Raw genomic sequence first — 25,348 nt, forward strand, 5'->3', positions numbered from 1 at the left:
CAAGATTCTTATGTCAACATCTATATAATCTGCGAGTAAAAAAGGACGAAATTGGTGAGGCACCCCCACTTTGTTAATATTTGTGGTGTTCGTTTTGCTATATCAGCACATTTATTTCTGTGTCGGTAAATTGCAGATTTTTGTTTAAATGATGGCACTGGCTTCGTTGTAGCTAAATTTAAACCCTGTAATAGTAATAGTAGCCAATGCTCTTTTAAAAACTCTTGGCGCTGGTTCTCAGCAAGATGCCGCTTCTTCACAGCCATCATCGTGTAATATTGTGTCAATAATATTTTGTGCAGTATCACGACGACGAGTGTCGGCATGGCTTTTGTTTTTAAATATTGAGTGTAAGTCCTATAACAAACATATAATGTAGTAAGATGTGGATTTCGATACCTACTCCACATTAAGTAATAATAATATAGACCAAGGTGGTCAGCGTGTACTGTATGAATGATCTTTTTTTGTTTTAGGTATGAGTGTAAGTAGCCTTCTCGAAGTCCTCCTGGCTTTGTGGTGGGCACACTCTAAACAAGCGCTAACATTATTTCTTTACGAAACGACGCATCGTTGCAACCAATAGGAATCCTTTAACTGACTCGAAGGTTTTCTCGAACCCAAAATGACCTATGTCATCATGGGTTATCTTAAGAATCTGCCATCGCATGGCTTTGGATTCAACCTATCGAAGTCCATTATCAGTTTTCCGGTGTACTCTGCCATCTTTTAACTCAAAATTGTTAAGAACGTCAACAACTTCGTACGTTTCGTACGGTATATCCTGGTCGAAAGGCTGGGCAGTCGCGAGCCCGTTCTCTGTCTCGATATCAAGTACCTACGTCTAAAATGTAGTTCGGACGTAGCAGTCTACAGGTGTACAGTCAAACAACATGCGCCATTTTAGAACAAAGCCTGAATTCAATTTCGCAATCGAATTCTTTTACTTGGATCCACCAGAGCGCTGTACGTGGTACAAGATGTCGTTTTGTAAGCGTTGTCCTCAAAGCATTGCAGTCGGTGTAGATCTTAAAAGGTATTCCCAGGAGATATACGCGAAATCTATGAAGGGAAGCCAACGTTCCGTTTCGTGTGAGTGGAACTTCTATTAATTTAAATAATATATCTATTAATTTTTTGTCACGACCATAATGCCCAGAGAGACGATGAATCAATCGAACCGAGACTCAAACAAGTCGTCGGACTTGTTTGATTTCATGTCGATGAAATTAGATTTTATTGCGTTATACTTATACGGCAAGATTTCACTAAAAGGTGCGTTTTTTGCTTAGCAAGTCTAGTAAAGCTTCTGACTTAAAAATTTCAATCTCACCAACTGTAGTTTTACGTAAATTTCAAAAGTAATTGAAGTGATTGAAATGTTGCATACTTTTCCTGAGGTCGACGTTGCTGTAATTTTTACGTGATTTACGAAGAAAGGTCAGCGAAAATTAAATTAATAAACAATGATGGGGAAGATTATTTTTTTCCCATAATTTGCAGTCTACCTTTAATAACGTTTAATTTGACTCCTGAAGCGTATTGCACAATTACAGAAAAAAAATATTCCGACAATATTTCACAAAAAAGGCATACAAAAGACATTAATAGGCTACTACAAATAGTATAGAACAACAAGTGCCTTGGAGAATTGGCACCGTCGTGATAAGGTTACAATAGGTAGTACTCATTCCCCATCGCTATTATGTCTGTCGAAATTCTAAAGAAAGGCCTAATTCAAGATTTTTATCTTTTCTTCTCAGAAGAAAACCTTAATCGGTCAGACCTGTAACTTACAAACATGCGTTTTAATACAGATTTTTTTGATTTTCCTTTATATTTTGATGTTCTATGATTTGTTTATGTCCGAACATTTCTTCAGCGGCAGTTGTAGATCATACATTATTATCATTCAGTATAGTAAATAATAAATAATACCCATTTACATATTATACGTATGAAATACTTTTATCCTTTTCTTTAGTTCGAAGTTTACAAAATCGCAATTTATTTTTCGTATTATTATATTTATATTTCACAATTATGGACATTGTTCCCTTTAAAATGTATAGGAGCGATACGCAGCGGTGTCTATTATGTATGCTGGGCCTTTTTTTGGCTCACGGAACTGGTAATAAAAAAATAAAAATGTGATTAAATAAAAAAAAGGCCAAGCTATTAACTTCCGTATTTGTCGAAAAGAGTCAAGGTTATTTTTAATAATAGACACTACAATTTTGTGTCCACATCTCACAATAATGGAACATTTAATTAAATTTTTGTATAAAGCTTGTAATTCGCGTTTTTCATCGTATGGTTATGGCTGATTTTTTTTTAGTCTGTCTTATTCTACTGCAAACATTGACTTACAATTATATGGACGTCGGGTCCGCTCTAAAAAGTGTCCGAACTTATAGGGCGTTAAAATCATATACAGAGCGTCATTCACGCTCTATTCTTCGTTTGTTCGACTGACAGCGAAGCAAGCAAAATTAGACAGTACTGCGAAGACATTACAATTTAAATTCAACGTTTTAGCTTTTTCATATTCCTTTACATGTCACTACGCTTAAATAGGTTGACTTGGGACATTTTTTTCGTGGTTTTTGTATTAGACCCGTCGTCCATTTATTTGTAAGTCAATGACTGCAAATTATTGTTCTAGATATTCAAACAATTAATTAGGTCTAGTGTTTTGTTACTTATTTCTGTCGATTCTCTAGTAGGTACATAGATGTTGTCCCTGGTGTGATTTGATGTGATTACTTTCGTATTGTTGATTTATTACTGCGATTGTGTTTTGTCTTTGCTATCTACACGTGTCCCTTAAACATCGGTATTATTTGTGTTAATTATGCTTTTCTGCTATTTCGAGTGAATGCTAGTGTTCTAGTTCGTTTGCGTTTTATCTTTCCAACGGAGGGAATCGGACTAAATGATAACTTAATTTAATTTTTTAAATTTAGTTAGTCATACGCAAGTTTCTCTGTACAATATTTACCTCGGCAATACAGTTGGCTCCAACACACTGTCATTGAAAGAAAAGTATTGTCAATTATTATATGTTCGGGTGTACATATCCAAACTGACTGCAGACACGATCTGGTGTCACCCGTATTTTGATCAAAGAGCTACAGTGCTAGCACACCACAAAGTTTTTGTGTCTTGTTAGGTGGTCCTATTTCACCTGTGTGTACAGCCAAACAATATTTCGGAGGAAATAGATTTAATTTCCTTTTACCGTGGCTACGCAGCCTTCCCCCGTGCACTGAAACAGTAACTTTAGTTTATCAATATTACCTTAAGATCATTCAATCATGCAATCAACATATTTTTTTGATTATCTATACTTACGTTGCTGTGACACTTAGGTCCAAAGCACTAGAAAAACATTAAAATTAGTTTTTTCTACCGTAGGACCGTAGTCCTACCTATTTCTATCCTCCGGAGGATCTAACAACATTTGCTGTTTCGTTACGATCCGTGAATGTGTAAGTTAGATGTCTAATAACACTTGAAATTATATACATAGAGAAAGAATGCCACAGAAAGTGCTGGAGGGATTTTTTTTTAATTTAAAAAAAAGGAAATTAACTGCGTCTACTAAATCTGGTAACCTCCATTAATGTGAACTTTTGAATAGGTACAAAAAACAGAATTATGCTAGAAATAATTGCATGACAGTCTATTAATGTATAATGAAAAAGGAGTCTAAAAATTATATTTTAAGCTTTAATTGCCCGTAACGGAGTTACGAGGTTTTCAAATTTTGCGACCGTTGTCATTACCCAATTTTTCAGAATGAAACGTTGCCTGAATTGTGACGTCTTTAGCAAATTTTGTTTAATACAAATTTTCGTCTACGGTATATTTCGTAAGAGTATCAGTGATGAAAATGAACAAATAAACAATAACAATAACGTACACTATCATAGGCGACTTACGCATACTTCTCATAATGACAGTCTAAAAATGAGAGTTGATTCAACGCTGTGCAGATTTTACTGGAATATGCCTCGGAAATTATTTATATTTTACAGGAATATCATCGTTACTTATTTCGTCCTTTCTTAAAATAATACGGTATTTCATATTTATGTTCGTATATATCATAGTGCTCATTAAAGGTTTAGGATGTTGGAGCAGAATGCTACTACGTGAAGAGAGACACCAGGATAAATAATAATTAGATACTGTATATTTCTGTGTGCATACATAGGTTGACGCGACAAAAGTAAAAACATAGCATGACTACGCATGATAGTCGCGATACGCGCGATAAAATTGAATAAGCGCGCGCTATTCAAATTCAAATTCAAATTCATTTATTTAATATCAGATAACAAAGTCCATAATTATACTAATACACAGAATTACATCACATTACTAATAATATTACATTCATTATATTTGAAGTTACACTAATGAAATTTTAAATAATGTCCAAATATGTAAAATTAATTCAAGTACTTAATCAAAATTTTATTTTTGATTAAGTACTTGAATGAAATTTAAAAAAAATTAAATTTTTAAATTAAATTAAATTACAATGAACAACATTCAAGGTACTTAATAGTGGTACATTTTGTTTAAGTGTACCACACAACAGTGGTTTACGTCATCAAGCCTGCCAGCTATCATGGTCAAGATGCTGTTGGCGCTGGCCCGCATCCTGCGCACCATGGAAGTGCATCGCCTGCGCATTGTTGCGTGGAAACAATCTACTCGCGCCTCTGCGATCATCTCTGAAACGCTACAGTACCTGGGCAGCCCCAGCAGCACCCTGAAGGAGTCATTGAATTGTACAAGCAGAGCACCGAACTGCCTTTGTATAATCCGTCCACAATCCGCTTGCATACAAAGATGTACAGAAGGCTCTAAATAGCGTTACCTTTCCTTCAAATGAAGTTAAGGCTCTTACTGATAGCGCCCTGCGTTCACGCTCAATATCTTCATCATCTCTAAGATCAGAGGTCACCAGATGCCCTAGGTACTTAAATCTGGTAACTACCTCAAGAGTAGTCCCATTTAAATTAATATTTGGAACATCCAGAGTAGGTTTCCTCCAGACCCTGAAAACCATGCACCGGTTCTTCTTGCGTTATACTTCAGTCCGTGTTCAACAGCATACCTTTCATAAATACTGATCAATTTCTCAAGTCCACAGACGCAGGCACTCATCAGCACCATGTCGTCCGCGTAGCTAATATTGTTAACATATATTCCGTCAATATGACAGCCGACATGTGTGCTGCTGAGCTCCTCTATCAGTGTGTTTAGGTATAAGTTGAATAGCTTCGGTGAGGTCAGTCCTCTCTGTCTTACCCCACACTGCAAAAACTATTGGCTGTCTCAATCAGATCAAATTTAGATAGTCAATTTCAAACTTATCGCGCGCATCGCGACTATCATGCGTAGCCATGCTACGAGGGCTGGTTGAGACAGCCAATAGCGCGCGCTTATTATAATTTTGTCACACGGGTCGTGACTATCATGCGTAGCCATGCTACGGGGAATGGTGTGTGTGCGACATAAATCGCGATATATTGCTATTCTCGCTTATAAATCTCGCGCTTTACGTCGTACACGCGTAAGTCGCGCCCTGTTGCGCTAGGCCTGCTGTATACACGAGACAAGAGCGAATACAATTTGTTTTATTTTTCGTATGAGAACATAACATCATCTTCAAATTCAAATCATGACGATCTATAGGCCAGCTCAACTAACTTTTATGATGTGCATAATAAACTATTTAGATTTCGACATTAGGATCCTCATTAACATTAGATTTGGAATTTTCTTTATGATATTTGCTGAGATACTTTTTTCAATTCTTATGAAGCGCATTTATTATACTCTTACACCCCAAATTATTCTTTTTGTGGTATTTTTTATTTGATCATTCGTTACGGATTTATGTTTTTACGAAAGTACTAATATATGAAAATAATGTATGTTAATTGTTCAGTGCTCCGTACCCATGGAAATGACTAAAATTTTATATATTATACAATTTTGAATTCAGATTGACGTTTTCTATTTTATTCTTTTCATCACCAATGCTTACGTTGATGGCAAGGTAAGCACTGCTTACAATGAAAAATTAAAGAGAAAAGTATTAGGGCTTAGTAGGATCTTAGTGGAACGGCAAGTGTTGTTAGATGGGGTGAACTTTTTGTTGAAAACGGTTTGACGGCATTTTGAGGGGGTGATAGTGGATCTTCAAACAACGTGCCAAAGAACAATGGGAAAATCATAGTTAAAAAAATCGTTAGCGTCTTCAAATGTCTTAATTACAAGTTTGAATAAAATACAGTCATTGGGTTTTTCAAATTATTATAGCGGCCTATCTAAGTCTGGAAATAAAATCATATTTAAAAGAAACTAATGACTAATCAGTATGTAACCGGACTGCTATCGACACCGAATATAATTTTATTCAGTTACGTAACAATAACCCAAGTAACTGGATTATCTTTGATTCCTGACTTCTCAGAATAGTAAAACCAAAACAAAATTTGTTCAAGAATTTCAACTTTGTGTTTTCACTCTTTATTTTCATAAAAAGACGCATACAAATCATGTCAACAAAAGTTTGTATTGGAGTTTGCGATTGTCCTTTCTGCACCGACCACGGATAGTATTTATTTGGTCTGTGGCACCGACGAAGTGGTCGGTATAATCACATTATAAGTTAGGATGACTCCCGTGCCTACACGGAATCGCAATAAGCTGTTCAGAAAAAGCTTTATGTCCATGCAATAAGAGCACCAAAGATGTTGTTCGTTTCGCGTCGGCGTTCCGAGCGGAAGTGAAAATCGCTATTAATCGTTTTCTCTTTTATTTCATGGACATACAACCTTTTCTGACTAGCTCAATGCGATTGTGCGTAAATAAGCATGGTGACTCCCTTATAAGACAAGTATGGTAACTCGTCGCGTACAGACTGCGCGCTGTATATGGTACACATTCGCATAATATTGAAAGACGCGTGAGACAACCAGCGCTATGCATCGCGAGATTATGCGAACGTATGCGTCCGTAAACGGCGCACACACGTATACAAGCCGCGCTGGTAATTTGTATGGAGTAACCAGACTTGTCTTATTGTACGATGGATGATTGTTGTTTTAATTCCAAGGGTTGAGCACATCGCGACCTCTTAGAAATGTCGTTTCAACACCAATAGTTATTTATCAATTTTATTCATATAAGATGCGTTCATTAGTGATAGGTACACCTTCAATTGTATATATTACCATAACTTAGTAGGATAACAACTTAGTACGATGATTTGCTATTTGCTATGAAAAACTGTTTTCGATAAGTAGCTTTGAGATCGCCGGTTACACCCCTCTTTGTAATGTAAAAACAATGTCTCGATTTATTGTTTATAATATAACGTGACCCACTTAGTAACTTTCGTACCTTTTTAAAAACAAGATGAAGGTAAATTCCGTATGAAACTTATAAAACAACTTTTTAGATTGTTTACTGTAAAATATAGATGTAAATCCAACAAATGCAGGTGATTGATATTCTTGCAACTAAGAATTGCGTGATGCATGTTATAGAGTCGGTATAAAAATATCGTCGCAAACATGATGGCTAATTTGTTTTTGAAGTAAGCGACGAACATAATTGTGCAAGTTCATTTGAATTAGGTTATTGTACGACCTTTGTACAATGATCTAATTCAACTTTTCACAATTCAACGCTTACTTCTTTTAGCTGTCGTGTTGCTGTTCGAAATTGTATTTTAATTTGCGTTTTACAATACAGTTTACAAGTTAATAACAAGGTCCTACTTCATTAGTGGTAAAGACGACTTTATATTTTCTATAAAACTTTATAGTTATTTTCTATATATGTATATGTACTTACATGTGAGGAAGCACTTTGACCTTCAGACTGTTATAAGGAAAACGGAATCAAGGATGTGCTTTGCTATAGTTACTTTTTAGAATTTATAAATAATACTTATTCTAATAGTAGTAACAACTTTGATATGCAATTAGTTACTTTTTTGAAGTAAAAAAACCAAAAAAAGACTATACTTACACTGGACACACACGCTGATGCTTTGCACTGTAAGCCAATTATAACGTAATACATTATTTGCCCTACTCGATTGCGCTTAAACATTTCAATTGCTAAAATAATTGTATATCACAAAATATCACGTATACGATTATCGATACAATTTAAAATTCAAAAGTTACACTGCATCCTTGCTGGCAAACATTTGCCGAGCGACTACAAATATGGGTTATAAGTACATATTTAAAATGATAATCTTTTATTTAACTTTTTTCGAACGTTACTATTGGCCTGACATTTGTGCGTGTCGATCCATTCAATTAGTTTCATTGAAAATTATGATTTTTTTTATTATACCAAGTTACGGGACGAACAAGTCGTGCACCATAACCGAAGTACCACTCAGAGCTTTAAATCGCAAAGATCTTAAGAGCATTGCCACTGCGCTTCACGCGTTGAGATAAGTTGACAAATCCCATGTGCGTGTAAACCAGGGGTTCCCAAACTTATTTTATCTACTGCCCACTTTGAGAATAAATTATTTTTTAGCGCCCCCATTTTTCACCAACTTAAAAACCACTATAACTTCAAATTAAATTAATTATTGTTAGCTATAACACTAAAACCACGTTCACAAAAATATGACGATGGGAATGCTATCAAGAATCGTTTAACGATTGACCACAATGCAGGGTACAATTGCGGGATCGGTTTTTGTAGCCAAAATACTTGGTAGCCATTTTTGAACTTGATTTTTATATCTTCGTTCGTTGTCAATTCTATAAGTTCTTCTTCCAGCTGAGGTGATATTGCTGTGTTGACATTTGAAAACGGATCCAACACCCAGTCTGGTATTTCCTAGTTCAAAATGTCCTGGTATCGTTCGGTGAAGTCAATGTGGAGGTTTTCCAAATGTTGGCAGTAGGCAAACAAGGCGTCGTTACTGCAGGATACTGATAAATTCGGAAAATTGTGAAACTCACATCTGCCCATTTTTTTTTGTGTAGAAGCAGTTTGGCTGCGAAAGCAACAATGACATTTTTTGTTTTAATTAAATTTAGTTCATCGCCTTGCAGTTGGAGATTCATGTCATTGAACAATTTATACAGGTCTGTCATGTAAGCTATATTATTCTTTGATGTAATGAGCTTGTTGCGCAATTCTGTATCTTTCATTTCCAAGAACTCTATCACAGAGGCAAACAGGTTGTAAAATCGAGTCAGACAATTGCCTCTTGATAGCCAACGAACTTCAGTATGAAACAACAAACGATTGAAATCTTCGTCCTTAGTAACACAAAGCTGATGAAATAGTCTATCATTCGAAGAGCTGTTACGGATTTTAATGCCTTCTTTGATGACATATTGTAGTGATTTAAATAGTCGTTCACTTAAATTTCTAGCAACCAAATGTTGTCTATGAATAACGCAATGTACAGCAAGGACGCTTTGAAGACTTTATGCATTATAATACTTATATATAAGTATTATAATAGTAGTAATAATTATTGTATCGGTCTCTAAACTTCTAGCAAACAATAGTTCTTCACATATTTTCTCATCTTTAATAAACCTCGCGTAAGACAGCAACAATGCTTCATTACTTGGTAAAATGGACTCATCGAGCTGAATTGAGAATTGACTAGTCCTCAGATGATTGCACAATGATTCTTCAATGTTTTCAGCCATTTCATCAATTCGTCTTTGCACAGAATTATTTACTTTATTCTGGGTCTCTTACCCCCCCATTTAGGCCTGCAGCGCCCACAAGGGGGCGTTATCGCCCACTTTGGGAAAGGCTGCTGTATTACACTTACCCTTCCTAACCGGAACGCGTAATGTTCCCATTACTGCTAGGCGGCAGAAATAGATATGGTGGCAGTACTGCTCTGGACCAACTCTTTCACAAGGAGCTCTACTGTTATTAAAATAATGAATATAGTGGGTACTTAGTATTGTAATTCATGTTCCGATCAATTTTGTTTGTCAGTTCTGTCTGTACTATAAAATGACGTACCTGAGATGTGCAAATGCGACCGACACACTAAAACAAAACGCGCATCGTTAATTGTTAATCGATTCAAATTGAAAATTTTCTCAACTGAGACGATTTGCAGGAGAAACTCTGTTATTTGTAATTAAAGTTTTATTAACAGATAATCTCAGCAGATTTAAAGATAAGAAATTTATTTTACACCAAAAATAAAATAACCATGCGAGCAACCATGAAACAACGTTCACAATCATAAGTCAGACATAGATACATGTATAAATAATTTATCATTGTAATATTATCTTCAGACAACATAAACGTAGATTACTAACTACTTTTACTCTTCATCATTATTTCAACCTAAAGACGTCCATTGTCGGACATAGGCCGACAAAGATCTCCACAACAACGGTCTTGCGCTGCTTACCTCAAGCGGATTCACGAAACTTTTACTAGGATATCAGTCCTCCTTGTGAGTGGTCTGCCCTCGCATTCTCGTCGGTTACTCATAGTCCAGGGAAATGTTTAACACTAAGTAATTGTAGTGATATGCTGACACTGTTATTCCTATTAAGTGACCATATTGTTAAGGTTTTTTATCATATGTTTAGGTTTATTGTTAAGGTTTTTTTTATCGATTGAGACAGGGGCGCTCGAAACCAATAGGTGTGTGCGGCGGGTCTCAACAAGTGGCGCAGGTCCTGACGGCGCTACCTCTGAGAAGCGTGCAAGTGTGACTCATGATGCACCGAATAGTAGCAATTATGTTTCTTACTCTCAACGCGCGCGGGAAGGCGGCGAATTTATAAATCGGTTGGATGAAAAATGGAAGGTGGTGCAAAGAAAAAAACTTAGAAATCAGTTTATTGGAACAACGGGTGTAGCAAAGGATTCAAGCAGTAAATTTAAAGCTGCTGACGTAAAGGTTCCACTCTTTATTAACAATGTAGATATGCAAGTGTCTACTAGAGATATTAACGAATATATTGCAAGTAAAACACAAGTAACAGTAGAATTAGTGGAGATAAAAATGAAGAGGCAAAGAGGATATAAAGCTTATAAAGTTTTTGTTCCTCGAAATAAGTTGTCTACTTTTCTAGATGAGAACTTTTGGCCCGAAGGCATAACGTTTCGGCGCTTTGTTGACGTTCGGGCGAATAGCTTTCGTAATGCGGGAGTAAATGAGGCTACTTGTACGAAATAGTTAATGATAGTTATTTTCTACAACTTCATTATATGATGGATACGAACCTTACTATAACTAAATTCGTGAGTTTCAACTGTAAGTCAGTGACAAGATCCGTAGAGGGTGTAAGGCAATTATGCAAAAAAGCGGATGTGATCGCTCTCCAAGAGACGTGGCTTCTCCCTCATGATGTGGCGTTTATTGGAAATATCGACCAGAACTTCGAGTTTACTAGCAAATCGGCGGTGGATATCTCGACCGGCCCACTGCGGGGGCGACCATATGGAGGAGTGGCCATAATGTGGAGGAAAGGAGTGTTCTCGTCGGTGTCAGTGGTGCCGTGCGTCAGTGCAAGGCTTACAGCGATTAAAGTGTGCCTGGCTGATAGATGTTCTTTAGTGTTCTCAGTGTACATGCCTACTGATAGTGCTGACAATCTAACGGAATTTACAGAGATACTCAGTGAGATTAATGCCGTAATTGAGGGTAGTGAAATAGAGTCGGCTATTATTCTGGGGGATTTTAACGCTCACCCTGGGGAATTATTTTACAAAGAATTGTCCGATTTTTGTGATGAGCGAAGGTGGCTCTGTGCTGACGTGGTCAAGCTATCCTGTGACACTTGTACTTTTATTAGTGATAGTCACAGTTGTAGGAGGTGGCTTGACCACTGTGTTGTAACGGAGGCAGCTTCGAAGTGTTTGGTTGATGTAGTTGTTCACTACAATGTCTTTTGGTCGGATCACTTTCCTTTAGAGGTTAGCTGTAGGCTAGGTAACGTGATTCCAAAAACGTTATATAGTAAGAATGTTACCGATAAAGTACGGTGGGGTGAGAGAGACGATCAACAGACATTTAAGTATAATGAGGAATGTAATTGTAGGTTAAGAGATATCGATTTTCCAGCTGAATGTAGGAATTGTGCAGATAAAGTGTGTAACATGTTTGAGCATAGAAGAATTATTGATAAATTGTATCAAAATATTGTTACAACGTTAAGAGGTGCTGCTGAAATCAGTCACGATTTAAAAAAGAGGAATGATAAACACAAAAAAGTAGTAGGCTGGAATAAATATGTAAGGGAGGCTCACGGAGAGGCGCGGCTCAGCTTCCAGACTTGGGTATTGCACGGCAAACCTAGTGCGGGAGATGTGTATAATAGAATGCGTGAAACCAGAAGGTGCTTTAAGTCCAAACTGAAGTGGTGTCAGGATCATGAAAACCAAATTAGAATGGATATATTAGCTACTCACCATTCCACGAAGGACTTTAAGGGCTTCTGGAAGCATACTAAAAGGCTGGATGCTGGGGCTAGCCTGCCCGCGAGTATAGAGGGCCAGTGTGAACCAAGCCAAATTGCGGAACTTTTTAAAGAACACTTCAGAGTTGATTCTCCATTGGGGCCGGTGGCGGGGATGCTCGACGCTGAGACGCAGTCATGTGATGAATATTTACGTTTTACCAGTAAAGAAGTTGCTGCGGTAATTCATGACATGCAGGGGGGCAGATCGCCGGGCTACGATGGGCTCAGCGTGGAGCATTTACGTTACGCTGGTGTACATCTACCCAGAGTGCTCGCTTTACTTTTTAATTTATGTATAGGGCATACTTATCTACCTCGAGAGCTTATGGAAACCATTGTTGTACCGATACCGAAAAACAAAACGGGAGATGCCTCTGACAGGAATAATTATAGACCAATCTCGCTGGCAACCGTGATAGCTAAGGTGCTGGACGGTTTGCTTGATCGCATATTTGAAAAGCATGTGCATCTGCACGAGGCACAGTTCGGTTTCAGGCCAGGGCTGTCCACTGAAACAGCAATTCTGCGACTTAAGCATACCGTTCAGTACTACGCTACTCGAGGAACACCAATCTATGCCTGTTTTTTGGACTTGTCGAAGGCATTTGACCTTGTGTCCTACAACGTTTTATGGGATAAGCTTTTGAGGGAGACTAGCGCACCGCGTGAGCTTATAAGGTTAACTAAGTTCTGGTATGAGCACCAAACTAATAAGGTTCGATGGGCTGGTTCATACTCAAAAGAGTACAGGTTGGAGTGCGGGGTGAGACAGGGCGGGCTGACTTCTCCACGTTTCTTCAACTTGTATGTAAATGGGCTGATTGATGAGCTCAGCAAGGCCGGCGTGGGTTGCTCAATAGACGGGAGTTCTATGAACAACATCAGCTACGCAGATGATATGGTTCTGCTGAGCCCATCAGTCAGAGCCCTTGAGGTCCTAATTGGAATTTGTGAGGGGTACGCGGTGTCCCACGGCCTTAGATATAACAGTAAAAAAAGTGAGCTACTCGTCTTTAAGGCAGGAAACAAATCGCCAAAGTCTGTTCCTCCAGTTAAGCTTGGAGGGACAGTATTGAGTAGAGTCGACAAGTTTAAATATCTGGGGCATTGGGTCAACGTGGACCTCTCTGATGACCTGGACGTAGAGAGGGAGCGTAGGGCATTGTCGGTGAGAAGCAACATGTTGGCGCGCAGGTTTGCACGATGTAATAAGGAAGTAAAAACAACCTTATTCAAGGCATACTGCCAAACTTTTTACACGTGCAGCCTGTGGGCCAAATGTACTCGCAAATCGCTTGATGCCCTACGCGTACAGTACAATAATGGTTTTAGGATGCTGCTGGGGTTGCCCCGGTTCTGCAGCGCATCTGGTATGTTTGCCGAGGCGCGTGTGGATAGTTTTCAGACTATCCTACGCAAACGAGTAGCCTCGGTGATGAAGCGCGTGCGGGATAGCGGCAGCGGTCTCCTAAATACCATTTTGGAGCGGGTAGATTGCCCCATAGTAAGTCACTGGAATGCGTGTCATATGCACTCTAATGTTGCCATTTATAATGTTAAATATAATTTGTTATAACATAGTTTTAAGATAATTGTTACTAACCAGCTATGAACTTTGTTTGAAATAAATTATTATTATTATTATTATTAAGCACCCTTGTGCGTATAGATAAAATTTACCACTTTCGATTTATATTTTATTACTTTGACCGATCAGATAATTTTGATACAATCGTGGATTAGCAATTCAAAGTTCCTACTTATGTGAAAAAAGTAATATTACTAAGAGAATGCAACAATTCAACTTTTTATGGTACTATGATACGCCTAATATTCTATATAATATGTATAAAATATAAGGTATTTACTTTTGACATGCAAACGTTCAACTCTCCGGTACACTGTTTTAAGAAAAAATCAGCAAGTTATTACTCAAGCATTTTATATATTAAACATTTTAATTCAAGCATTTTATATATTAAAAGGTTATTTAAAAAATATCAATGTAAATGTTGTGTCGAAAGTACTAGGAAATAAATATTTCCGCAATTAGTTAGTATGGATGATGACGGGTCTCAATTGTTAAAAAGAGGCAGTGGAGTATTTTATCCATAAAACCAATAAAAGCAATTTAGAAAGGTAGTGGCGGCCTTCACCTCAAGTCCTTCGAAATAGCGACTGGCGAGCAAAACAGATAATCGTCTGCGGTGAGTGAGAGTGTTTTTAATTAAAATTGTTTCAATTCGTCTCAGTGACGGATATTATATATGCTTTTTTAAATTGGTCTATGCCAACATCCAGCATAGCATAGGCAAGAGACCGCCCAATCTTTTCCCAAAAATACTTTACATGGTTCCATGGGCAACAACAGCAACTTATCGGATTCGATACGACGATTCGATCCATGCTACATTTTAGTATTATATGTCTCTGGGTGAGTGTATGTGATCTCTAGGGTAAAAGCTACGCCAATGCATCTGACAGAGACGGCCGTCCCCAAAAACAAAAATTAAGCTATTGGCCCCAGGCTTGCAATTATACAAAATTTGCACGAGTAGATAAACTTTCTTCTTGTTTGCCTATTATGGTGCTACCACAGTGAAAGGAACATAATTTTGGTTAGAGTATGGTGCTATTGTATCATTAGTGCGATTCATGCCAATTCTCGCTTCTGTAAACGACAACTCGCATAATGTTAAATTCAAATATTTTTTTACATATAGGTAAGTAAATTGCACTTGAAACCGTCAGTTTCTATATACAATCTATTAATCATTCGTAAAGCTGATTATCCCGAAAATAATTAGGAATAAAATTCAGGCATTGCTCCTTTTACAATTAAAAATATTTACAATATTTATTTCAAATATTATTAGATGGAGAAAACAGGTCACTACCACTGATTTTTCAGTAGATTGGGAACTTTAGTAAGATTTTTTTTATCTTTGTGCACAAACTGGGCTGGTTACGTAGTCATTTATTCTCATTTGCCAATACTACCGTCAATGAAAAAATGTCGGTTGCAAAGAGTAAAACGCCACTTTGAAGGAAAATAAGTCCTATAATTCATTTGGATTGTTTTCTACACCAATCTTCATCGGTTTCGTGGCGACCTGAGAACTTATTGACAAATTAGAGATCCGATAATCCGATTCTCGTGTTACGTCTTGCTTAAGAGTGTTACAAAGTTTGTAAAATTTATGCACATTGTTTTGTTAATTTAAAAATAAAATAAATAAATAAATAAAGTGCATCACGTTTGCATTGCGATTGCTTCGCTACTGCATCGCGACTGAATCACCGCAGACGCGCTGTTAAAAGTTGCCGTTTAAAATTCGCTCGTGTTAGTTACTCTACTTAGTGTTTTAGACATTTTGCGTTTCCACAAATAATATTAAGTATTCAAAATATCGATATTTTTGAAACCTTTCGGCTTGCCATACTTACCCACCTTAATCTGCTGTATAGAGTTAGGAATCTACACAGAATTTGACTTTACGCCGAAGTATTTTATTCACATTCGCTTTGTAAACTGTTTTCGTCAATTCTACATCTAACATTATCGTCCACATTTTATATTGAGTTCGACTTGCTGGAGTTTCAGTAACTGTTTACTAGTATATACATACCTCAGCATTGCAAAAAGGACCTTGGCACTGCAAAGATAGGACAAGGATTTTAGATAACGGAAAGAAACCCGACTTCGAAACAAGTTAAGTTTTGAAATGAAATGATTTGTTTTTTCCCAGCAGAGTGCCGTGACCATGGCACCTGTAAAAGGCCCGAAACGTTGATTTGTTTGAAAAAACAAATGTACGCGATTTAGATCTGAAAAAATGGTACCATTTACAACGTGAAACAATTGAAAAACCTTAGAACTCGATAAATTATGTTTAGTTAGCATGGTGCATAGTAGGTAATGTCCAAAAGACTTTCTCTTTTGGCCAAAGATTCCGATTATAATGCAATCGACTGCACACGATTCTTTGAGCCTGTTTGAAGGTTTAGGCCCAATTTATATTGCGGCGGAACGGAATGGAAGTGAATTTTTGTGACTATGTTATATTGTACTTAGCATAATGAGCTTTATGGTCGATTGTGTAACGTACAAAGCAGATACGAGCCAAAGTCTGCTCCAGAATGGTCGCGCTTTGTATTTGTACTATCTAGTTTGACGTTACACAATTGACCATAAAGTTCATTATGCTATGTACAATATCATTACAAAAATTCGCTTCCGTTCCGTTCCGCCGCAATATCAATTGAGCCTTATACAATTATTTCACTGATAGTACTAAGCACTGGGGCATAGGTACGGCCCATTTTGTCGACAATAGCAACTTACCTCTACTGTTGAAAGATCCCCTGTAGCCTGTAAATATGCAAATGTTTTGCATCATTGAATGCTTAATAGCCTGAGTACGAACTCTAAATCGCTATTATTTTGATATATGCGTGTTACGCAGACGTAATTTTTTTCTAAAAAGTTCTAATCGGAAACGGCCGAGTATGAAATGGTATCGCCAATAGCAGTTTCCAAATTTTTCTGCTGCGCGCCTTTTTGTTCAAATTAAAGTAACAAATAATGACGTTGGTACATACGCTATTGAGACAATTTTATTATTGCATCAAATTCCATCTGATATTTACACTTGTAAGTGTAAACTTTATGTTTGTTTTATTATTCTTGAACCCATAACTTTTTAAACTAACGTTCAATCTGGTCTAGACCATATCGACGGTTAAAATTATGGTTAAAATGTAAAAGGTTCCAAGCAACCCTTACTTTCATAATGAGATACGCCTACATACATAAACTCACGCCCTTGTCCTACAGGAGGGGTGGGCAGAGACCACGGAAAGCCACGTTACTCTATGTTGACTTAACTTTCTAGCCTCCCATACATCAACTACCCTTTTCATACAATTTCTTTTATTCTTATCACTTCAGTTCCCACCCTTTTTGAACACATCATTGATATGATCAATGTAAGTCTTTCTGGCACGTCCTCTTAAAACCCTTCCTTCCACATTCGCATCGTAAATCTGTTTGGTAATTCTTCTTACATCCGTCATAAGTGCCGCTTAGATTCTACCTTTCAACTGTTCATATAGGTATTCACGAAACTTCATGTAACTACTCTAATAAGATGTTTAGGGTGTACGTTTATCAAATCTGTACACACTTGGGAGCGTAAATATCGAACCGTTGCCGCTGGCCTTTACGTTGGATGCTTCATAATTAGATTTATTCCTGCCTTCTACGTTGCCTCTACAAGGTATACAGGTGCCGAAGGCCGAGCGCTCGCCGTTTATTATTTCCACTAGATACTTATTATTTAAAAGTACAGTCGAGTGAGATAATTAGACGATAAAACGAAATAAATATTTAAAGAAATTAATATTTTCACGTTTTAATTGCAATTTTGTTTGGAAAGTTTATTTATAATTTTAAATCGAAAATATTTGTCGTAATTTTTCAAAGACGTGTTAAGTTCTTAGTTAAGCATTTATTCGACACGAACTTCATCGCGCCGACGCCGCTGACGCGCGGTCGGCGTACGGAGCCCGCGTGGCAGCCGCGCAGCAACCGCGTGCATCTCTGTCGTGGCAAAATACGCTCTATTTATTTAGCTTTTACGTTTTAACTTATAGTATTCCGAGGAATTTACATGTTATTGCCTATTAAATATAATTAGGATTCGCCATTAATGTACGTGAAAGTGTGGTAATTGGGCGGTCACCGCGCGGCCGCCGCGCAAAATCTTTCGCGTCGTATGACTGGGCGCGTAGGGTTTATAAAAAATGACTTTGCATTTCTATTTATTTTTTTCATTTAAAAAAGAATTCACCACTAGGTTCATAGAAGTCAACCACTCTAAAGTTGGTATTTATTTAAGAATACATAAATGTGTGTTATGTTCTATAACCTGGTGTTAAGCGACACGCCTACCCATATAGACATGTCGATTAACACCAGGAGCACGACCCGTCACTTGGTATTATAAAAAAAAAGACTCGTCGCCTTGAATACCTAACTTTCTGAACGGAGTCCCTTTTTTTACTCTTTGAGCGTAATATCAGACAATTAAAGCTTCAAATATAATTTGTACACCTTTTAGTTATAAAATAAAGATACAATCACAGATTAGATTGTTATATAATTATTTCTAGTAATTTTGTTATTGTATCTACTCAAAAGTTTACATGAATGGAGGTTACAAAGTTTTCGAATTTAGCCTACGAAGAATTTTTAATTTAATACAGAGGATGGAAAAAATAACCTACTTTGTGGGAAAACATTACTGACTGGACTTTACTTCATAGTGAGCGCTCGCTACCTATATTGAGAAGGTAAATGACGGGAATAATTCGATAGAACAGCGGCAGAAGCTACCTAGTTGTAGATGGGTATACTGTAAAACTACAACTTGGGTATATTAACTTGTCCCAGCCTGTATTAAGTCACTGAAACTTACACTTACATTTCAACGGTCATTATTCATTACATAGCATCAAAAGTAAAAATCAACAGTGGTTCGCTATTTTTATGATCCCTTTTTCTTTTGAGGAGACCTGTGCTCATTAGTGGGACGTATATTGGTGATGATGTATATAATTTAAAAAAAATTCTCATACCAATGCTTGTGAATGGAATCCTGTTGACTGTAAATTAGAAACAAATATCGATCTTAAAGTTATATAGAAGTGCATCATCATAGGCCTCCCCAAATGTGCGCTATTTCGCCCGGTCCTCAGCTTGTCGCATCCATTTCCCGCCAGCAACCTTTCGCAGATCGTCACTCCACCTGGTCGGAGGGCGTGCTTCATTATTGTACGTTTGCCGACTCGCGGTCGGTAATCTATATACATATATGTATATATAGAAGTGCACTAATATTTTAAGGAAAAAATGTTAGCATGATAAAGATACTCCCAACGTATAATAAGCATTGGTCGGAAAAATGTGTTCCACATAATATGTGGAACTATATTATTTTAATACTTTTATAAAAAAAACTGCTGAACGCTTAAACAAGACGAATAAGTGTCATTTTTAACCGACTTCAAAAAAGGAGGAGGTTCTCAATTCGTCTGTATGTTTTTTTTGTATGTATGTTACGCGATAACTCCGCCATTTGTGAACCAATTTTGATGATTCTTTTTTTGTTGGAGAGAAGGTACCTCAGATGTGGTCCCATTTAAATTTCAAGAAAATATTCCACCTTTAAGAGTGGCAAACTAGGGGATGAATGACTTTTGAGGTCGGTTTTTTTAACCGGAGGTTAGGTTAGGTTATTGACTGCCTTACTCATGTACGGCTATTTATCTTCATAAATAGAGTAAGGAGAGGAATTGCTTTCATCCGAAAATCCGGGACTCGATAAAAAGTAATTCATTAATATGTGGTGGTTTTAACAACTCTATGTCGCTCCTTGTAGCTATATCTATACATGTATCTTTATATGTGGAACGCCTTTTTGCGACAATTGATAATAAGCTAAATTAACGGTTAGTGAAATACTCGTTTATTAACCGACTTCAAAAAAGGAGGCGGTTCTCAGTTCAACTGTATGTGTTTTTTTGTTTGTATGTTACGCGAGAACTCAGGAGTTTGTGAACCGATTTTGATGATTCTTTTTTGTTGGAAAGAGGGTACCTCAGAAGTGGTCCCATTGAAATTTGAAGAAGATGTTCCACCTCTAAGAGTGCTAAACTAGGGAATAAATGACTTTTGAGGTCGGTGTTTTTAGTACTCTGTACTGGGATTATTTTTTATTTTTGTTGCATTATTCCTAAAATATACATTCTGAATTCGAACTGATTGCTCAATAGGATATGGATATGAAGATGTACAATGGCTTTATTCAAACGAGGATGGAAATATGCGAGCATCCGTAAATTTAGTATTAAATTTAAAAAATTCAAACCTTCGTGTGTTCTTACCGATGCACTGGCCATGCGCCCTTTACACTATAATAATGTTTAAAATTTGATATTTACATAAACAATTTTAGAATAAATCAAGTTGCACGTAATAATAGTATAATAATAATATAGGTACTTTAACTAAGTAAATTTTATAGTTAAAAAAAAGCCATGCCATCTGGTGTCATTTCAGTTATTTAATTTATTTTATTCGTTTGTTTCTCCGAAACGAAACGAGTAGAAAGTTCGCTGAATGACTCCTAAGTGGATTTTTCCTAGTTTCTTTGCCGACAGGGAACCTTACGAACCAGTATCTATATGACGTTGCGGCGAAACTTTACAACGTTAGTTTAAGACAATTTCGTTTAGACCTCGTTCGGTAACGATGGACAAAAATTAACACTGATTTTTTTTGAACTATCAACTCATGAAGGCTGTTTCGCTAGTACCCAAGACAAAAGGCTAAAGTGTAGCGCCCGTAAGAGGTGCCGTAATTTTTACTGATTCTTTAATTTATCATGTTTAAACTTAATTTAAACATGACAAAACTAAAAAAACAAATATCCTATTTGATCATATATAGCGAAGTTCTTAGCAAGTATTATTTTCAGGTTTTTAATCTTGAAGTTCTTAAGGCTAAATACTTTTTATTTAAGTACATACTTTAGGGAATGTATAAAAAAGCGTTAGTCTCCCTTTTGTAAACGAACGTTTTAACATATATTTGTATGTGTTTTTCTGACCCGACAATGACAATGTCGTTATTCAACTTAAGTTATAGAATATTTGAAGGTAGTGAAGATAGAGTACATAACCATATTTATATAACGTTTAATAGCTTTTAAATATCGTTAAGAAGAATTAATTGCTTACTTGTAATAGAGTTTCTTGGGCGAATTTAACATAAATGAATAAATTACAAGAATATTTCTAATCAAATTTAAAAATAATTTTGTTCTTTTGGGTTAGCCAAAAAGTCCGTGCGGTATCAAAATATAAGTGAAAAATATTTAAAAAAGTGAATTATATACATATTTTCAAAAATGTTGTTATGTACACTGCCGTGATCTGTGCAAAAAGGCCGATCTCTCAATATTTTTATTTTTTGAAAGGTGGTTAATGTAAGAAGGTACGCCAGAGTATTAAACATTGTTTTTTCGGTTTTGAGTTTTTGTCATAATATGTCCTTTCAACTAACGGCGGCAGAATATCAATCAGCCATATTGATCTACAATTTGCCATTTTTCGGGTAATTTTAGAAGCCCTTTTCACAAACATTCCTGTCTACCTAAAAAATACAGCTCTGTACGTCGTTTAATGGTCTCTTCTTTGTCAATGGCCCCGTTTCAAGAATTTTGTAAAGACCGAAACTAGTGAAAATTCAAAGTTAAGAAGTTATGTCGGGTGAATGCGGTGAATGAGGTAACCTAATTGCAATAGTTTTTGACGACTTTGTAAATACATAAATATGTGTGTGGTTTGGCATTACCATGATTAATTTCAATTGTAACATATTTTTTATACATACATCATATGCACATTTTTTTATAAATGTATGATGAATTTACAGTTAAAATCTACTTACCTGACTTTTACAGTCAGCTCCGCTGCACTAAAATTAATAAGATAGTTATTGAGACTGTATTAAATGTTATTGTTAGTACTTTTTGGAATGTATTGGAGTTAGATATATAACAGTATTATATATAATCGTTGCTCAATGAGGGTTCTTAAAGTCGAGTACCTAAAAGCCTCGTGACCTAAGTAATAGGTACGAGATTATAAGACCTAATGATGGAATGTTTGCATACAATACTTTTTCTACAAGTAAATAATGAACACATTCAATATTTAATGCATATTTTGTTAGCACCCATGACAACATACGCAATTTTTTTTTATAAATTTTAACTCATATATAAGCAAAGGTTCCATCATACCATACAGCCGCTGCATGTCTTTAGACGAAAGCCAAACAAACTCGAAAACGAAAAACTAAAGAGATAGAACTGGCCAAGTGCCGCATATATTTTAACCTTAGAGGATGGAAAAAAATAGTCTAAGATTTTAACCAGAAGAAAACGCGGGAAACTTCGATTTTGGCGTTCGGAACATTGACTTACAATCGGAAGATATTAAGTGATCAGACGATTTATCTTGTTCTATTGTATATAAATAGTTATTTAGTTTGTGTAGATATTATAGTTTTTCTGTGTAGGTGAGTTTTTTATTACCTTTTGTTGCGGGGGAGAAACCTGCCGACGATCTGGGGGGTTGTGTACTTCATGTGGGTCTTAACATTTGTATAGGGGAGAAAAATGTGGTGGATACGGAAGACAATATAATGCCTCAAAAACTTCACTATCTCTCTCTCCAAATGACATTTTATCTCCCAATATTGCTCTTCAATCCCAAAGTGGACGGAAGTATCAAATAAGTGGCTCTGCTCCATTCGTCGTCAGTGTGAAAATGGAAGTAGTTAATTCTGATGCCAGTGCCAGAAAAAAATTGCCAAATTGTACTGAATGGAGAGGACTCCATCCAGTACAATTTGGCAATTTTTTTAAAGAAAAATAATTTTAAAAATATCATAAATGGCAGTTTGAAAAGGATAGGCAGAAACAGAGTATCCCTTTCTTTTTCAAACCTTAAAGAAGCAAATAATTTTGTTGATCACCCTAATCTTGCACAACAGAAACTAAAAGCTTTTTTAACTACATTTAATGTGTCTCGGATGAGAGTAGTGAGAGGTGTCCCCGCAGACTGGACTGTAGATGAAATTTTAGAATAGTTATCGGTACTGTAGCAGGCTGCAGGCAGCTTGGTTTGTATTTCGAACTGTCTAAATATAGGTTTGTATTTAGAATTCTATAGAAAATAAAAGAGAATTGTGGTAAAATGAACATCGTGGTTGTTCTAGACGAATTCTTGAGTTGTACATACGCAGTTAATCTTTATTTATGAATATATTCTTATTTCTTATTAAAAAGTACCTCTTGCAATGCTAAACCCACGGCTACCATCCTACAGTACCTTTTGGGTGTGGCAAAACATGAAGATTAGACGAATGAAAAATAAAACAGTTCTAAATACAGTTGTAACATATAATAATAATTTTAACTTTTGATGGTCAGGTTCTCCCAGAAAATGTGTTTATGTGCTATACATCCTTGCCAGTTACTCTATACATATATCAAATCACCATTCAATGTTTAAATTGTTGCCGTTTTGGACACCAACCAAGTTACAGTGTCAGTTCAAGTCCCATTGCGGAGTCTTATGAAGTTGATGAAGAGGGTGGATCTTGTTCTCGTCATGTCGTCGTCAGAAGTCGTGTTCAGAATATTTGAAAGGAGAATCTAATCTCTCATCTCAAGACGACAGATGCCACCTTAGCCAACCAATTCATGGACAAACTGGCTCCTTTTCTTCAGTACCAGAATAATTTCAATGCTCTCTTACTATCCCTCTCGTTATGAATGGATCTGGTTTAAATTCACTGTTTTCAATTAACGAATTAAAAGGTACGCTTTCTTACACAAAGGATTCCTTATATTGTAAATTCCATAATGGTCTCTGGTATGATACCCTTTTCTCGGAAGACATAATATGTAATCCCTATTTTGAAACCTGGAAAGTTATCTACTGAAGTTGCTTCCCATCGCCCCATAGCTATGTCATTTGTATTAGCAAAACTTGAACACTTAGTAAAACCCGATTAGAATTGTTTATCGAAAGCAATAACTTGCTCTCAAGAAGTCAATTTGGATTCAGAAAAGGGCAAAGTGCATTGGATAACATTAGTATATTTATTATAGATGTTCGTTTAGCTTTTACATTAAATGAGTAAAATCAGTTATATCCGCTTTTTTAGATATCAGTGCAGCCTATGACAATGTAATAATTTCAATTCTCCATAAAAGCTACAAATTTTAGAAGTCACACCCATGCTCTCTAGGTTCATTATCAATAAGTTTTCTGAAAGATACATTAATTGCGATGGCACCAAGTTATTCCGCGTGGTATCGAGAAGCTTGCCACAAGGATCGATTCTCAGCCCTTTACTTATAATATATACACATATGACTTCGAAGCGTCGCTTCCTGTAAATGTCAAGGTTTTACAGTGTGCTGACGATCTCCTTTTATATGCCATAAACAAATCTGTATAGGAAGCATCTCGCTCTTTGAATTCTCTAAATATTTCGAAAGCTGGTTAAGGTCTAAAGGGCTTGAACTATCGGTCCCTAAAAGCACTGTGGTTATGTTTTCTAGAAAACTTAGATCGCCAGACGTCAATATAATGTATGACGATTTATCCATCCCTATAAAATCACAAACGAAATTTTTAGGCCTATACTTGGATTCTCGTCTTACGGGTATCCATCCCTTATTGAATACATAGGTGCTAAAAGTAAAAAAAATTAAAAATCGTATGATGTTTGACTGGAATGTGGGGCGAGCACATTATTTTTCTTTAAAACTGGTGTACGATACCTGAATGCCTGACGCCTGCCCGAAACTGGTGAATTAGAAGCCTTTTTGACTAAGCAATTTTTATTCTGGAATTCTGTAATATGTCTGCTTTGAGAAAGCTAGACAATATGCAATACAAAGCATCTGTTCAAATTCAGTAAAAATACTTATCATCGGCGCAATGAGAACAAGCCCTATAAATGCCATGCAACTAGAATCTGTTGAATCTCCACTCCACTTAAGAAGACAGTTCCTGTCGGCTAAGTATGTTTTCCGATGCTTGCAGCTATTGAAGCACCCTTTGTTGACTAGACTAGAGCGACTATCAGTGGAATCTTTCTCTTCTTATTGGGCGCTAAATCCCTTCGATGCTTAATTATTACTTTCCGTAAGTATTATCTATTCACGCATCAATTCACACAT

At 36.5% G+C, this 25,348-nt stretch overlaps 1 protein-coding gene across 5 annotated transcripts in view; it reads right to left on the minus strand.

Moving 5' to 3' along the window:
* Positions 1-25,348, minus strand: part of LOC113227663 (keratin-associated protein 5-4-like) — a 36,642-nt gene that overhangs the window by 9,120 nt on the left and 2,174 nt on the right. The window contains exons 3-15 of one of the 5 annotated variants that reach the window (XM_026460648.1): positions 22,036-22,062; positions 20,469-20,495; positions 19,161-19,187; positions 16,867-16,893; positions 16,151-16,177; positions 14,390-14,422; positions 10,057-10,083; positions 8,062-8,088; positions 7,885-7,911; positions 3,355-3,381; positions 3,242-3,268; positions 3,002-3,028; positions 1,968-2,128 (exon numbers count right to left, since the gene is read on the minus strand). In XM_026460648.1, coding sequence (XP_026316433.1) covers positions 2,060-2,128; positions 3,002-3,028; positions 3,242-3,268; positions 3,355-3,381; positions 7,885-7,911; positions 8,062-8,088; positions 10,057-10,083; positions 14,390-14,422; positions 16,151-16,177; positions 16,867-16,893; positions 19,161-19,187; positions 20,469-20,495; positions 22,036-22,062 — 399 coding nt within the window. In that variant the 3' untranslated portion in view covers positions 1,968-2,059. Of the gene's footprint in view, positions 1-1,967; positions 2,129-3,001; positions 3,029-3,234; positions 3,269-3,354; positions 3,382-7,884; positions 7,912-8,061; positions 8,089-10,056; positions 10,084-14,389; positions 14,423-16,150; positions 16,178-16,866; positions 16,894-19,160; positions 19,188-20,468; positions 20,496-22,035; positions 22,063-25,348 lie in introns of those variants that run through there. The other 4 variants (XM_026460633.1, XM_026460662.1, XM_026460641.1 and 1 more) reach the window with 4 other exon arrangements.

The sequence above is a fragment of the Hyposmocoma kahamanoa genome, unplaced genomic scaffold (assembly GCF_003589595.1).
Source record: "Hyposmocoma kahamanoa isolate Upper Pololo Valley unplaced genomic scaffold, ASM358959v1 100021, whole genome shotgun sequence".
Taxonomy (NCBI): Eukaryota; Metazoa; Arthropoda; class Insecta; order Lepidoptera; family Cosmopterigidae; genus Hyposmocoma; species Hyposmocoma kahamanoa.